The sequence below is a fragment of the Rhinoraja longicauda genome, chromosome 7 (genome assembly GCF_053455715.1).
Source record: "Rhinoraja longicauda isolate Sanriku21f chromosome 7, sRhiLon1.1, whole genome shotgun sequence".
NCBI classification, from domain to species: Eukaryota; Metazoa; Chordata; class Chondrichthyes; order Rajiformes; family Arhynchobatidae; genus Rhinoraja; species Rhinoraja longicauda.
The window spans coordinates 19,152,561-19,166,645 of NC_135959.1; the positions used below are offsets into that span (position 1 = coordinate 19,152,561).

The window sequence follows — 14,085 nt, forward strand, 5'->3', positions numbered from 1 at the left end:
ACATACCCACCATCTTGGGTGGCACGGTGGCGCAGCAGTAGAGTTGCTGCCTTACAGCGACTGCTGCGCCGGAGACCCAGGTTCGATCTCGACTGCGGGTGCTGTCTGTACGGAGTTTGGACGTTCTCCCCGTGATCTGCATGGGTTTTCTCCGAGATCTTCGGTTTCCTCCCACATTCCAAAGACGTACAGGTTTGTAGGTTAATTGGCTTGGTAAATGTAAAAATTGTTCCTAGTGGGTATAGGATAGTGTTAATGTGTGGGAATCGCTGGTCGGTGTGGGCCGAAAGGGCCTATTTCCGCCATGTATCTCTAAACTAAACTAAAACACCATCCTTTGTGTTTAAAATGTGCCCCTCAGATTCCTTTTAAGTCTTTCCTGTGACCATCCAGTTTATCCATGCCTTTCATGATTTTATAAACCATTATGTTATCCCTTCACTTCCGGGAGAAAAACAATCTTCACTTATCCAATCGTTCCTTATAACTCAACCACTCCAGGCCCATCAACATTCCTGTGGATTTTTTCTGCACATTCTTCATCAGTTTTTCCCAGAGGAAAGATTATTGGCTGGGGTGGGTTAATGCTTGTGTTATAAATTTCCTTTACAACCTCCCCCCCCTTCCCCCACACCTCATAGCTGTGCCATTGAGCGGTCTTTAAAAAGGATGAGGAAGACATAAGCTGTTTCCACTTTCAAGGACCATAAATATCAGTGACTATGAAATCAGGGTAAAATGTTAGGGCAGGGGAGGTGTATCTTGCTCCCACAAGCAGCGATCAGAGTGAGGAGCAGGGATGTGTGGCTAAATAACACAATGGGTGGGGGGGAGGCGAATGGAGAGGAGTGGTAGGAGACGCAAAGACTGTCCAGCCAAGTAGTCTCCCTTTGAGATGTATGTTCTTCTTGTCCGCTCATAACCCATTCCAACTGTGCTTCCAAATAAATCTAATGTGAAAGTTCCAAGAATCTTGGAAAGCAGGGAGAATAGAATTTGCTGCAACTGAGAGGGGACAAAATGATAGGGAAAGTTGAGTTTAAGGGGCACTGAACCTGTGAGGGAGAGAGGGCTGCAAGGCAATAGGGGACGACGGGTGGGTGGAGGCTGGTGAGGGACTGGGCCACTGATGCACTTGGTGCTTCCTAACGCCAACTGGTGGTCAACCCTGGCGGTCATTATTCCGCAGTTCTAAATTTTCCTGTTAAATTGTTACAGAATATTTTTGCTATCAAGGTAAGATCGTTGTACTGTGAATTTACAGGAATGTTACCTGGAATAATTTGGCTATCCCAGACACTCACTGCTCACCAGACGGAGAAGGATACCAGTGTCCGCAGGGTTTTAAGTGTATGGACCTGGAAGAACTTGGGCTAACCAGACAAGAACTGGGCTACAGTGGATTCAACGAACTCGGTCAGTCCTGAGTTTCATTACATTGCTTTCTGGTAACTAATGAGGAATTGGCTTTTCTAGTCTGGGCTTTGTCCCCTGGGTATGAAAAATTGTTTTTATTCCTTTAAATGGTCTGGAAATGTTTTGCTGTATTTCAGGAATGATACTAAAATGGGTGGATTTATTATTTAAGAGGAAGGTTGCATGGTGGATTTGAGTAAATGGATCTGAGAGCTGGAAATTTTTGTTTACCCCTGCTAAGTGGAGCCCAGAACTAGGGAGCAGATCCTTGAGATTAGAGCCTGATTATTCAGGGGTGAGGTCAATAGTCTACATCCCTTGTGTAGAAAGGAACTGCAGATGCTGGTTTAAACCGAAGATAGACACAAAATGCTGGAGTAACTCAGCGGGACAGGCAGCATCTCTGGAGAGAAGGAATGGGTGACGTTTCAGGTCAAGACCCTTCTTCAGACTTCTCTCCAGAGACGCTGCCTGACCCGCTGAGTCAATCTGCACCCCTTCCTCGACTCAACCTCCAAGCCACAGCTTTTTAGCGGGGGGAAGGTTCAAATTTTGGAACGGAGATTCTTTTTAGTGAGGGAGCGAAGGGTGACAGCCACAATGGAGTTTATTTTCAAAGCAAATAATTTACACAGGAAAGAGCTGGATGATCAGATCTCCCTACAAATGAGAACCAAACTCAGATAAAGCTGATGTTAAATCCAAAGCATAATTGATTTTTTTCAAGTTTGAAATATAAAATTATGTTCTTTAATTGCCTCACTAAAACGATTGTTCCTGTCAAGTTACAAAGATGTTAAATGGGTGTTTACTGTGAATGTGGCTGATGAATTTCCCACATTGCACCAGCAAGTGAATCACATCAAAGCTTGGAGATAAGCTTCTGGCAGGTGCTACAGAAATGCAAACCTGCCTCTTGTTCTCACCTGTATTCGGGGTTAATTTGAGGGACCTGAAATTCTTCTGGGAGTTAGTTTTCTTCAGAGTAACCTTAACATTCTCAGCTGTTGCTGCTGTTCGGAGTGAACCACGTTTGCTGTTTTTATTGGGAAGCTTGTAAATTAGTTCTTTTTCCTAGTAAATGATTCAGTCATTCCCCCTTTTTGGTCAAAGCAGAAAACCCAGGAGTCTAAGAACTGATGAAGACTCTTCAACCTGAAATGTTAAATGTTTCTCTCTGCATAGATGCTGCCTGCCATGTTGAGTGTTTCTAGCATTTCAGATTTTATTTCAGGTTTCCAACATCTGCAGTTATCTGCTTTTATTTCCAACTGGTCTTTGTTTCCAACTGGCTGCCTTGTTCTTGGAAACTCCAACCCAGGGTGAATGCTTTAGCTCACTAGTTTATGGCTAGGCCCGCAGGCACTGAGTGAATTGTAAAATTCAACATTCCTGCAGCTGGGTTTTTCCACTTGATGCTGTGTTCAGATATAATCCAGCTGCGTGCTCCATCCACGTCCCAATTTTTCCTCCTCTATTGATGCCAAGTTATTGTGGAACGGGGATTGAATTTCATTGTGTTTCCATTTGATATGTGGTGATATCAGTTGTAAACCTCCCCCTTGTACTTGCTCTTGTAACTGATAATGATAGATTGATTTTGTTTAACAAGATTTGAGGATTACTACCCAAATTTGAGGATTACTACTGATTCTCTGCAATCATCCTGCTACAAATCTTTACCTGGGTAGAATTTGCTTCTGCATGCCGTGGTCCCTGTGGTACGTGTGCTGGTATTTAAACCACCGTGTGAAAGTCTATCTATTTTGTTTTCTTTCTGCTTCATTCATGCAATTAGGAAGGCAGTCTCCATTCTGACAGACCTTAGCCAAGACACTGCTGTTTTGGGTGGTGTGAAGGGCATGATTTTGAAGACGGGTAGGAAAAATCTCTCTATGCTGCCCCCACGTACTCCGTTAATTAACATCAAGAGAGCAGATTCATTATATTATCATATTGGTGGGAACTTACTGTGCATCGAATGAGAGGACAGACACACATAGTGTCTACTTTGGTGGTGAAGCATTTTGAGCAAATAAAAGGTAGCGAGAAATGCAAATTGCAATTTCTACTAAATCCACCACTATGCAAAGGCAGCTTGCTGCTCTGGAGTGGAACTTGAACCAGTGATGCAGTGTGGAGGAAAGAGCAGTACTGCATTCGTTTCGCAATGAGAATTTCATGTGCAGAAAGGAACGCAGATGCTGGTTTTTAGCGAAGATGGACACAGAATGCTGGAGTAATTCGGCGGGTCATAGGAATAGATGACGTTTTGGGTCAAAGGATCAAAGGTGACATTTGAGTTGGAGCCCCACTTCAGACTGCCGAAGATAAACACGTCTGAAGAACGGTTCCGAGCGAACCGTTACCTATTCCTTTTCCCCAGAAATGCTGTCAGGCCAGCTGAGTTACTCCAGCATTTTGTGCCTATCTTTAGTGAGAATTTCATGGTCGATCAATGTTGGGATTTCCTGGTGGGAGACAGTCCTGTCTTCTATTATTTGTCCCACTTGAGGAAGGAGCAGGGTGTCCTCCATTCGGGACCACCACCTTCACCCTAGTCTTTGACACAGTTGAGCAACTATGTTCCTCAATCCCCGCCTAGGGTCACAGCCCTCCATCAGCCTTGCATATGCCCACCTATTGCTGACCAGAGCAACGTCCGCAATAATATTTTGGAGGACTAAGAGCCAAGAAGAAGAAGTAGAACGTTCCACTTGCCCATCTTGTCCCACGAGGGGTATCCTTCAGATGCTCAACAACCCATCGCCATGCAGCCGCACATTGCCCTGTGCACAAGTCATCTATATAATAAAAATAACTAAAAGTCTCATCTTGTATGTATGTTCCCGAAATACAGCCAAAACGGTACACGATAGCGCAACAATTTTAGGGGCACCTTACTCGCCATTTGCCTGCGGTGTGCAGTATTAAGTTTCGTTCATATTGTTGCGCTACAAGATGAGATTTTTTGTAATATTTATATATATATTCTAGACAGGTGGACCCGTTGGGTCCAAATCTCTCCTGCGGGCCTCTTCTGGGGCAACCCTCCTCCAACTGACAATCCTGCGGGCCCGGCAACCCTCTCCAAATTACGAGGCCAATTGCTGAGCGGGGAATGTCTCCCGGGGCCGTGGGACAGGGAAGGGGAGAGGGTGTCACTCACCTCGGCCCCATGCCCCCAGCGCTGCAGCCAAAGTGAGCTATGGTCCCAAAGCCTCTCCTGCATCGGTGTAGCACCCTCCCCTCCCCACTCTTCCCCTCTCCTCCCCCACTCCCCCTCTCCCCTCTACCCCACCCCCACTCCCCCCTCCCCACCCCTACTCCCCCCACTCCCCCTCTTCCCTCCCCCTAGCTCCCCCTCTCCCCTCCACCCCAACCCCAGTCGCCCACCCCCCCACTTACCTGATCGGCGGGGAATGGTGGCAATGGCCATCTTTTTGGACCCTCTGCCGCCACCTCATGCAGCTCGAAGTAGAAGGCAGTTTATTTCAGCAGGAAGAGCGGGGGCAGCGCTCCACCCACGTGGGACCTGGGCCAATCGGGCTTTGAGTTGGATGGAAGGAAAATTTTAAACAATTTTTTTTAATGGGCGGCGCTCCCCCTACGTGGGACGTCACTCTGGCAGGTCCCGCCCCTCGCGGTCATCGTGAATCCCCCCCTCCCTCATTGGTCGTCACCCGGGCGGGTCCCATTGTGACGCTGAACATGGCAAGAAATCGTTTTTATTAGTCAATTTTAAACTTCTGTAACTTAAAAAATATAAGACCAATTTGAATGAAACTTGGATGAAAGGGTCCCCAGGACAAAGGTGAGTAAGGTGGTCCTAAAATTGGCGTGCTATCGTGTGACGGGGACACAAAAATATCGTGACAAACAAGCAGGCACCGGATAACAAACATCCCTCAGACACTCAGAATAACAAACAAGCAGTTTTAGATATATACTAGCACAAGTGTGCCCGTTGGGCCCGTCCTCGTAGGGTTTCCATTGTAACCGGGAGGATGGGAGGGAGGGAAGGGGGAGGGAGGGGGGGGGAGGGGAGGGTGGAGTGGAGGGGGGAGGGGGGGGAAGGGGATGGGGAGGGAGAGGGGAGGGAGGGGGGTGGGGGGAGGGTCTATTTTACTTTAAAATAAACAGCGTTCTTTGTTGAAAAGGAAATAAACTTATCTATAGAGCGTCAGCTTTTTTTAAATAAATAAAATCAAACTTAATGAAAATCACATTCCTCATTTTAAATAAATGTCTTTGTTATAAATGAAATCAAACAGCGGGAGAGGCGACGGCGACTACACCTCCCGGCGGTCAGCGCTGCTGGGACGGGAGGGAGGGAGGGATGAGGGAGGGAGGAGAGTGGGGAGGGAGGGGGACCTCCCCTTTTCCCAGTACTCTTCTTTCCCAAACCACCAAGCCCCCTGTTGTCCCCCTCCCCAGTCCCCATTCTCAGACCCCCCCATTCTCTCTCCCCCAGATACACTCTTACTCTCCCCCCACCCTTTCCCCAGCACACCCCTTTCCCCGTTGGGCCCGTCCTCGTAGGGTTTCCATTGTAACCGTGAGGCAGGGAGGGAGGGGGGAGGGAGGGAGGAGGGAGGTGTGGAGGGAGGAGGGGGGGGAGGGGAGGGGGAGGGGGGAAGGGGGGGAGGTGGAGGGAGGGGGGGAGGTGGAGGGAGGGGGGGGGAGGTGGAGGGAGGGGGGGGAGGTGGAGGGGGGGGAGGTGGAGGGAGGGGGTGGGAGAGGGGGAGGGGAAGGGGGGAGGGAGGGAGGGTGGAAGGGGGATTGAGGGGGACCTCCCCTTTTCCCAGTACCCCTCTTTCCCCGTTGGGCACGTCCTCAGGGTTTCCATTGTAACCGGGAGGAGGGGAGGGAGGGAGGAGGGAGGTGTGGAGGGAGGAGCGGAGGGGGAGGGAGGGAGGGAGGGGAGGGGGGAAGGGAGAGGGGGGGAGGGGGGAGGGAGGGGGAGGGGGGAGGGTAAGGGCGGAGGGAGGGGGACCTCCCCTTTTCCCAGTACCCCTCTTTCTCCGTTGGGCCCGTCCTCGTAGGGTTTACATTTTAACCGGGAGGAGGGGAGGGAGGGAGGGAAGGGGGAGGGAGGGAGGAGAGAGGTGTGGAGGGAGGAGGGGAGGGGGGAGGGGGAGGGGGGGGTAGGGGGCAGGGAGCAGGGAGGGGGGAGGGGATTGTGGAAGGGGGAGGGAGGGGGACCTCCCCTTTTCCCAGTACCCCTCTTTCCCCGATGTGCCCGTCCTCGTAGGGTTTCCATTGTAACCGGGAGGGGAGTGGGGGAGGGAAGGAAGGAGGGAGGTGTGGAGGGGGGAGGGAAGGGGGAGGGGGGAAGGGGGGGAGGGAGAGGGAGGGAGGGGGTAGGGAGGGGGTAGGGAGGGGGGAAGGAGGGAGGGGGACCACCCGTTTTCCCAGTACCCCTCTTTCCCCGTTGGGCCCGTCCTCGTAGGGTTTCCATTGTAACCGGGAGGCGGGGAGGGTGGGGGGGGGAGGGAATTGTGGAGGGAGGAGGGGAGGGAAGGGGGGGAGGGGAGGGGTGAAGGGGGGAAGGGGGGGAGGGGGAGGGAGGGGGACCTCCCATTTTCCCAGTAGCCCTCTTTCCCCGTTGGGCCCGTCCTCGTAGGGTTTCCATTGTAACCGGGAGGCGGGGATGGAGGGGGGAGGGAGGGGGGAAGGGGGGAGGGAAGGGGGGAGGGAGGGGGACCTCCCCTTTTCCCAGTACCCCTCTTTCCCCGTTGGGCCCGTCCCCGAGGGGTGAGGGAGGTGGGGAGGGAGTTGGGGAGGAGGGGGGGAGGGAGTGGGGATGGAGTGGGGAGGAAGGGGTTGAGGGGGGAGGGGATGGGGAGGGAGGGGAGGGGGAAGCGGGATGGGGGAGGGAGAGGGGAGGGAGGGGGGTAGGGAGGAGGGAGGGGGGAGGGAGGGAGGGGGGTAGGGGGGGTGGGAGGGGGAGGGAGGGGGAGGGGAGGGGGGGGAGGAAGGGGGACCTCCCCTTTTCCCAGTACCCCTCATTCCCCGTTGGGCCCGTCCTCGTAGGGTTTCCATTGTAACCGGGAGGAGGGGAGGGACGGAAGGGGGGAGGGAGAGAGGAGGAGGGAGGTGTGGAGTGAGGAGGGGAGGGGGAGGGGAGGGGGAGGGAGGGAGGAAGGGAGGGGGAGGGAGGGGGGAGGGGGAGGGAGGGGGGGAGGGGGAGGGGGAGGGAGGGGGGAGGGAGGAGGGGAGGGGGGGGGGAGAGAGGATGGAGGGGGTAGGGAGGGGGAAAGGGGGAGGGAGGGGGACCTCCCCTTTTCCCAGTACCCCTCTTTCCCCGTTGGGCCCGTCCTCATAGGGTTTCCATTGTAACCGGGAGAGGAGTGGGGGGGAGGGAAGGGAGGGGGAGGGAGGGGGGAGGGGAGGGGGAGGGAGTGGGGGAGGGGAGGGGGGGAGGGGGGAGGGAGAGTGGAGGGAGGGGTTATGGGGAGGGGGAGGGAGGGGGGAAGGGGGGAGGGAGGGGGACCACCCGTTTTCCCAGTGCCCCTCTTTCCCCGTTGGGCCCGTCCTCGTAGGGTTTCCATTGTAACCGGGAGGCGGGGAGGGAGGGGGAGGGAGGGAGGGGGAGGGAGGGAGGAGGGAGGTGTGGAGGGATGGGGGGAGGGGAGGGGGAAGGGGAGGGGGGAAGAGGGGGAGGTGGAGGGAGAGGGGAGGGAGGGGGAAGGGAGGAGGGAGCGGGACCTCCCCTTTTCCCAGTACCCCTCTTTCCCCGTTGGGCCCGTCCTCGTAGGGTTTCCATTGTAACCGGGAGGTGGGGAGGGAGGGTGGAGGGATGGAGGAGGGGAGGGGGATGGAGGGGGGGAGGGGAGGGGGGAAGGGGTGGGAGGGGAAGGGGGGAGGGGGTAAGGGGGGGAGGTGGAGGGAGGGGGAGGGAGGGGGGAGGGAGGGGGAAGGGGGGAGGGAGGGGGACCTCTCCTTTTCCCAGTACCCCTCTTTCCCCGTTGGGCCCGTCCCCGAGGGGTGAGGGAGGTGGGGAGGGATGGGGAGGGAGTTGGGGAGGAGGGGGGGAGGGAGTGGGGATGGAGGTGGGAAGGAGTGGGGAGGAAGGGGTTGAGGGGGGAAGGGGGACCTCCCCTTTCTTTTTTCGTAACACTTGCCCCGGTGGCCCACGAGCATAGGGGCCCCATGCTGATCTGTGTATGTTAAGTGACTTGCAATTAAAAACACAACTTTAAAAAACAACCATTTGCTTTTCGCAACAATGTAGCCCAAGCATTGTGACGTCACGAGCTGAAGACCTTGGAAAAAAAAGGTTAAAAATTAAAAAATGTAAATTTGTAAAGAGCAGACACCCAATAGCAGCTGCTTGGCACAGGGGCATTGTGACATCACAATGAAGATTAATCCGCACCGCAGCGCCCCCCTTCTGTCAAAACTTCGATAAATCAGGGGGGGCAGCGCTTTAAAACCTCTGTAACTTAAAAAAATATATGACCAAATTAAATGAAAATATCGCGGCCGGTCAGACGGGAGGTTGGTGATCAAGGCGGTGCAAAAACCGTGACGCGACGGTTTACAGTTTTGCCGCAATCAGTGATACATACACAAACCCAGGATACAAACATATTTATAAACAAGAAGTGAGTTTTAATAGTATACTAGAAGAAGTGTGCCCGTTGGGCCCGTCCTCGTAGGGTTTCCATTGTAACCGGGAGGGGAGTGGGGGTAGGGAAGGGGGAGGGAGGGAGTAGGGAGGTGTGGAGGGGGGAGGGGAGGGGGAGGGAGGGGGGGAGGGGAGGGAGGAAGGGAGGGAGGGAGAGGTGAGGGAAGGGGGTAGGGGGGAGGGGGTAGGGGGGAGGGGGAGGGGGGAAGGGGAGGGAGGGGGGAAGGGGAGGGGGAGGGAGGGAGGGAGAAGGGGGGGAGGGAGGGGGACCTCCCCTTTTCCCAGTACCCCTCTTTCCCCATTGGGCCCGTGCTCGTAGGGTTTCCATTGTAACCGGGAGGAGGGGAGGGAGGGGAGGGGGAGGGAGGGAGGAGGGAGGTGTGGAGGGAGGAGGGGAGGGGGAGGGGAGGGGGGAGGGGGGAAGGGGGAGGAGGGAGGGAGAGGGGAGGGAGGGGGGTAGGGGGGAGGTAAGGGGGAGTGAGGGGGGAGGGAGGGAGGGGGATCTCCCCTTTTCCCAGTACCCCTCTTTCCCCGTTGGGCCCGTCCCTGTAGGGTTTCCATTGTAACCGGGAGGGGTGGAGGGATGGTGGAAGGAGGGGGGAGGAGGAGAGGGATGGAATGGTGGAGGGAGGGGGGAGGGAGTGGGGGAGGGTGGGATGGAGGGAAGGAGGGAGGGGGGGAGTTAGGGGCTGAGTGGTGATGGAGGTTGGGATTGAGGGGGGAGGGAGGGGGGGAGGGAGTGGGGATGGAGGTGGGAAGGAGGGGGGAGGAAGGGGTTGATGGGGGAAGTGGGACCTCCCCTTTTCCCAGTACCCCTCTTTCCCCCACCACCAAGCCCCCTCCGCAACGACCCCTGTTGTCCCCAGTCCCCATTCACAGACCCCCCCCCCATTCTCTCTCTCCCCATACACACTCTCAGTGCTTTTTTCGAAACACTTGCCCCGGTGGCCCACGAGCATATGGGCCCAATGCTGATCTGTGTATGTTAAGTGACTTGCAATAAAAAAATATACTTTAAAAAGAGATAAGTGCTTTTTAAGTGCTTGTTTTGAAACATTCGCGGTCACATAGTGCTTCTCACTGTAGCACCCATCTCAAGTGTGCCCGTTGGGCCCGTCCTCGTAGGGTTTCCATTGTAACCGGGAGGAGGGGAGGGAGGGAAGGGGGAGGGAGAGAGGTGTGGAGGGAGGAGGGGAGGGGGAGGGAGGGGGTAGGGGAGGGGAGGGGGGGAAGGGGAGGGGGGGAAGGGGGGAGGGAGAGAGGGGGAGGGAGAGAGGGGGAGGGGGAGGGGAAGGGCGGAGGGAGGGGGACCTCCCCTTTTCCCAGTACCCCTCTTTCCCCATTGTGCCCGTCCACGTAGGGTTTACATTGTAACCGGGAGAAGGGGAGGGAGGGAAGGGGGAGGGGGGGAGGAGGGAGGTGTGGAGGGAGGAGGGGAGGGGGAAGGGGGAAGGGGAGTGGGGGGAGGGAAGGGGGAGGGAGGGGGGAGGGGAGGGTGGAAGGGGAGGGCGGAAAGGGGGGGAGGGGGGAAAGGGGGGAGGGGGGAGGGAGAGAGGGGGAGGGTGGAAAGAGCATCCCTCTCCCCATCAGAACTGCCCCCTCCATCGACTCCTTTAAGTCCAGGCTCAAAACCTATTTCTACTCCCTAGCGTTTGAGGCTCATTGAGGAGGCGCTGTGAACTGTTTGCGTGCTACTGTATGTTTCATTTTTTCCCTTAGTACCTAATCAGATGTACAGCACTTTGGTCAACGTGGGTTGTTTTTAAATGTGCTATACAAATAAAATGGACTTGACTTGACAGCTCTTCGCAACAATGTAGCACAGGGGCATTGTGACGTCACACGCTGAATACCGCTGGGGGGGGAAGGGGGGTCAGCTCGAGTCCATCTCACAGGGGCATTGTGACATCACAATCCGCACCGCAGCGCCCCCCTTCTGTCAAAACTTCGATAAATCAGGGGGGGCAGCACTTTTAAACCTCTGTAACTTAAAAAATATGCGTCCGAATTAAATAAAAATATAATTTTCCAGCAGCGAACCGCATGCTGATTAAGGCGGTACAAAATCGTGGCGCTACGGTTCACCGTTTTGCCGGAATTGCCGTCTTCAGCCGACATCAGTGGGATATATATATATAGATACAAGATCTGAGTTTTAATAGTATATAGATAGACTAGACCAAGTGGGCCCGTTGGGCCCGTCCTCGTAGGGTTTCCATTGTAACCGGGAGGCGGGGAGGGAGGGGGGAGGGAGGGGGGAGGGGGACCACCTGTTTTCCCAGTACCCCTCTTTCCCCGTTGTGGGATGGGAGGGGGGAGGGGAGGGGGGAGGGAGAGGGGAGGGAGGGGGTAGGGGGGAGGGGAGGGAGGGGAGGGGGGAAGGGGAAGGGGGGAGGGAAGGGGGGAAGGGGGGAGGGAAGGGGGGAAGGGGGGAGGGAAGGGGGGGAGGGAGGAGGACCTCCCCTTTTCCCAGTACTCCTCTTTCCCCGTTGTGCCCGTCCTTGTAGGGTTTCCATTGTAACCGGGAGGCGGGGAGGGAGGGGGGAGGGAGGGGGGAGGGAGGGAGGAGTGGAGGGAGGAGGGGAGGGGGAGGGAGGGGGGAGGGGAGGTGGAGTAGAGTGGGGAAAGGGGGAGGGAGAGGGGAGGGAAGGGGGTAGGGGTGGAGGGGGGAGGGGGACCTCCTGTTTTCCCAGTACCCCTCTTTCCCCGTTTTGCCCGTCCTCGTAGGGTTTCCATTGTAACCTGTAGGCTGGGAGGGAGGGGGGAGGGAGGGAGGAGGGAGGTGTGGAGGGAGGAGAGGAGGGAAAGGGGGGAGGGGAGGGGGGAAGGGGGGGAAGGGGGGGAAGGGGGAGGTGGAGGGATGGGGAAGGGGGGAGGATGGGGGAACTCCCCTTTTCCCAGTACCCCTCTTTCCCCGTTGGGCCCGTCCTCGTAGGGTTTCCATTTTAACCGGGAGGAGGGGAGGGAGGGAAGGGGGAGGGAGGGAGGTGTGGAGGGAGGAGGGGAGGTACCACGTAAAGACCCAACCAATCGGGCGCTAACAGGGAGGGTGAAACCCAATGAAAAAAACCGCGTTTTTACTTTAAAATAAACAGCGTTCTTTGTTGAAAAGGAAATAAACTTATCTATAGAGCAGCAGCTTTTTTAAAATAAATAAAATCAAACTTAATGAAAATCACATTCCTCATTTTAAATAAATGTCTTTGTTATAAATGAAATCAAACAGCGGGAGAGGCGACGGCGACTACACTTCCGCTTCGGGGAGAGGAGGGGGGGAGGGAGGGAGAGGAGGAGGGGGGAGGGAGGGAGAGGAGGAGGGGGGGAGGAGGAGGGGGGAGAGGAGAGGGGGAGAGGAGAGGGGGAGAGGAGAGGGGGAGAGGAGAGGGGGGAGAGGAGAGGGGGGAGAGGAGAGGGGAGAGGGGGGAGTGGAGAGAGGGGAGAGGAGAGAGGGGAGGGGGAGAGGAGAGGGGGGAGAGGAGAGGGGAGAGGGGGGAGAGGAGAGGGGGGAGAGGAGGGGAGAGGGGGGAGAGGAGGGGAGAGGGGGGAGAGGAGGGGAGAGGGGGGAGAGGAGAGGGGTGAGAGGAGAGGGGGAGAGGAGAGAGGGAGAGGAGAGGGGGAAGGGGAGAGGGGAGAGGGGGGAGAGGAGAGGGGGGAGAGGAGAGGGGGAAGAGGAGAGGGGGAAGAGGAGAGGGGAGAGAGGAGAGGAGAGGGGGGAGAGAGGAGAGGGGTCTATTTTACTTTAAAATAAACAGCATTCTTTGTTGAAAAAGAAATTAAACTTATCTATAGAGCAGCAGCTTATGTCTTTGTTATAAATGAAATTAAACTTATGTGAAATAAATGTTCTTTTGTTAAAAAAGAAATTAAACTTATCTATGAAATCTCTGTCTTTTATCTTTTTTTAAAAAATAAAATTAAATGCAATGGAAATCTCGTACCGTTTAAAATAAATGTAATTTTTCTGTTGGAAATGATAAGAAACTTATCTATAAATATTCTTTCTGTATTTCAATTAAACTGCCCTCCTGAGCGATGCTGGAGCCTGTCCTCAACCAGCAGCAGCACGGTGGACTGTTGGTTACGGCAGTTGGTGTCAGTTCAAATCAACTGCTCCACCCACATCGAGTGTAAGGTTGGAGCCAATCACTGCACCCCACGTAGAGACCCAGCCAATCGGGCGCTAACAGGGAGGGTGGAGCCAATCACTGCACCCCACGTAGAGACCCAGCCAATCGGGTGCTAACAGGGATGGTGGAGCCAATCACTGTACCCCACGTAAAGACCCAACCAATCGGGCGCTAACAGGGAGGGTGAAACCCAATGAAAAAAACCGCGTTTTTACTTTAAAATAAACAGCGCTCTTTGTTGAAAAGGAAATAAACTTATCTATAGAGCAGCAGCTTTTTTAAAATAAATAAAATCAAACTTAATGAAAATCACATTCCTCATTTTAAATAAATGTCTTTGTTATAAATGAAATCAAACAGCGGGAGAGGCGACGGCGACTACACTTCCGCTTCGGGGAGAGGAGGAGGGGGAGAGGAGGGGGGGAGAGGAGGGGGGGAGAGGAGGGGGGGGGAGAGGAGGGGGGGAGGGGGGGGAGGGGTGGGAGGGGGGGAGGGGGAAGGGGGGGAGGGGGGAAGGGGGGGAGGGGGGAAGGGGGGGAGGAGGGAGGAGGGGGGGAGGGGGGGAGGAGGGAGGAGGGAGGGGGAGAGGAGGGAGGGGGAGAGGAGGAGGGGGGGAGAGGAGGAGGGGGGGAGAGGAGGAGGGGGGGAGAGGAGGAGGGGGGGAGGAGGGGGGAGAGGAGGGGGGAGAGGAGGGGGGAGAGGAGAGGGGGGGAGGGGAGAGGAAAGAGTGGAGGGGGAGAGGAGAGGGGGGAGAGGAGAGGAGAGGGGGGGAGAGAGGAGAGGAGAGGGGGGGAGAGAGGAGAGGTGTCTATTTTACTTTAAAATAAACAGCATTCTTTGTTGAAAAAGAAATTAATCTTATCTATAGAGCAGAAGCGGGAGAGGCGACGGCGACTACACTTCCCGGCG

General features: G+C 55.4%; 1 protein-coding gene across 1 annotated transcript in view; it reads left to right on the top strand.

The window, feature by feature from the left end:
• nalcn (sodium leak channel, non-selective) overlaps positions 1 to 14,085 on the top strand; it is a 173,384-nt gene that overhangs the window by 13,908 nt on the left and 145,391 nt on the right. Inside the window, 1 exon segment of the mRNA XM_078402211.1 lies at positions 1,265 to 1,416. Coding sequence (XP_078258337.1) covers positions 1,265 to 1,416 — 152 coding nt within the window.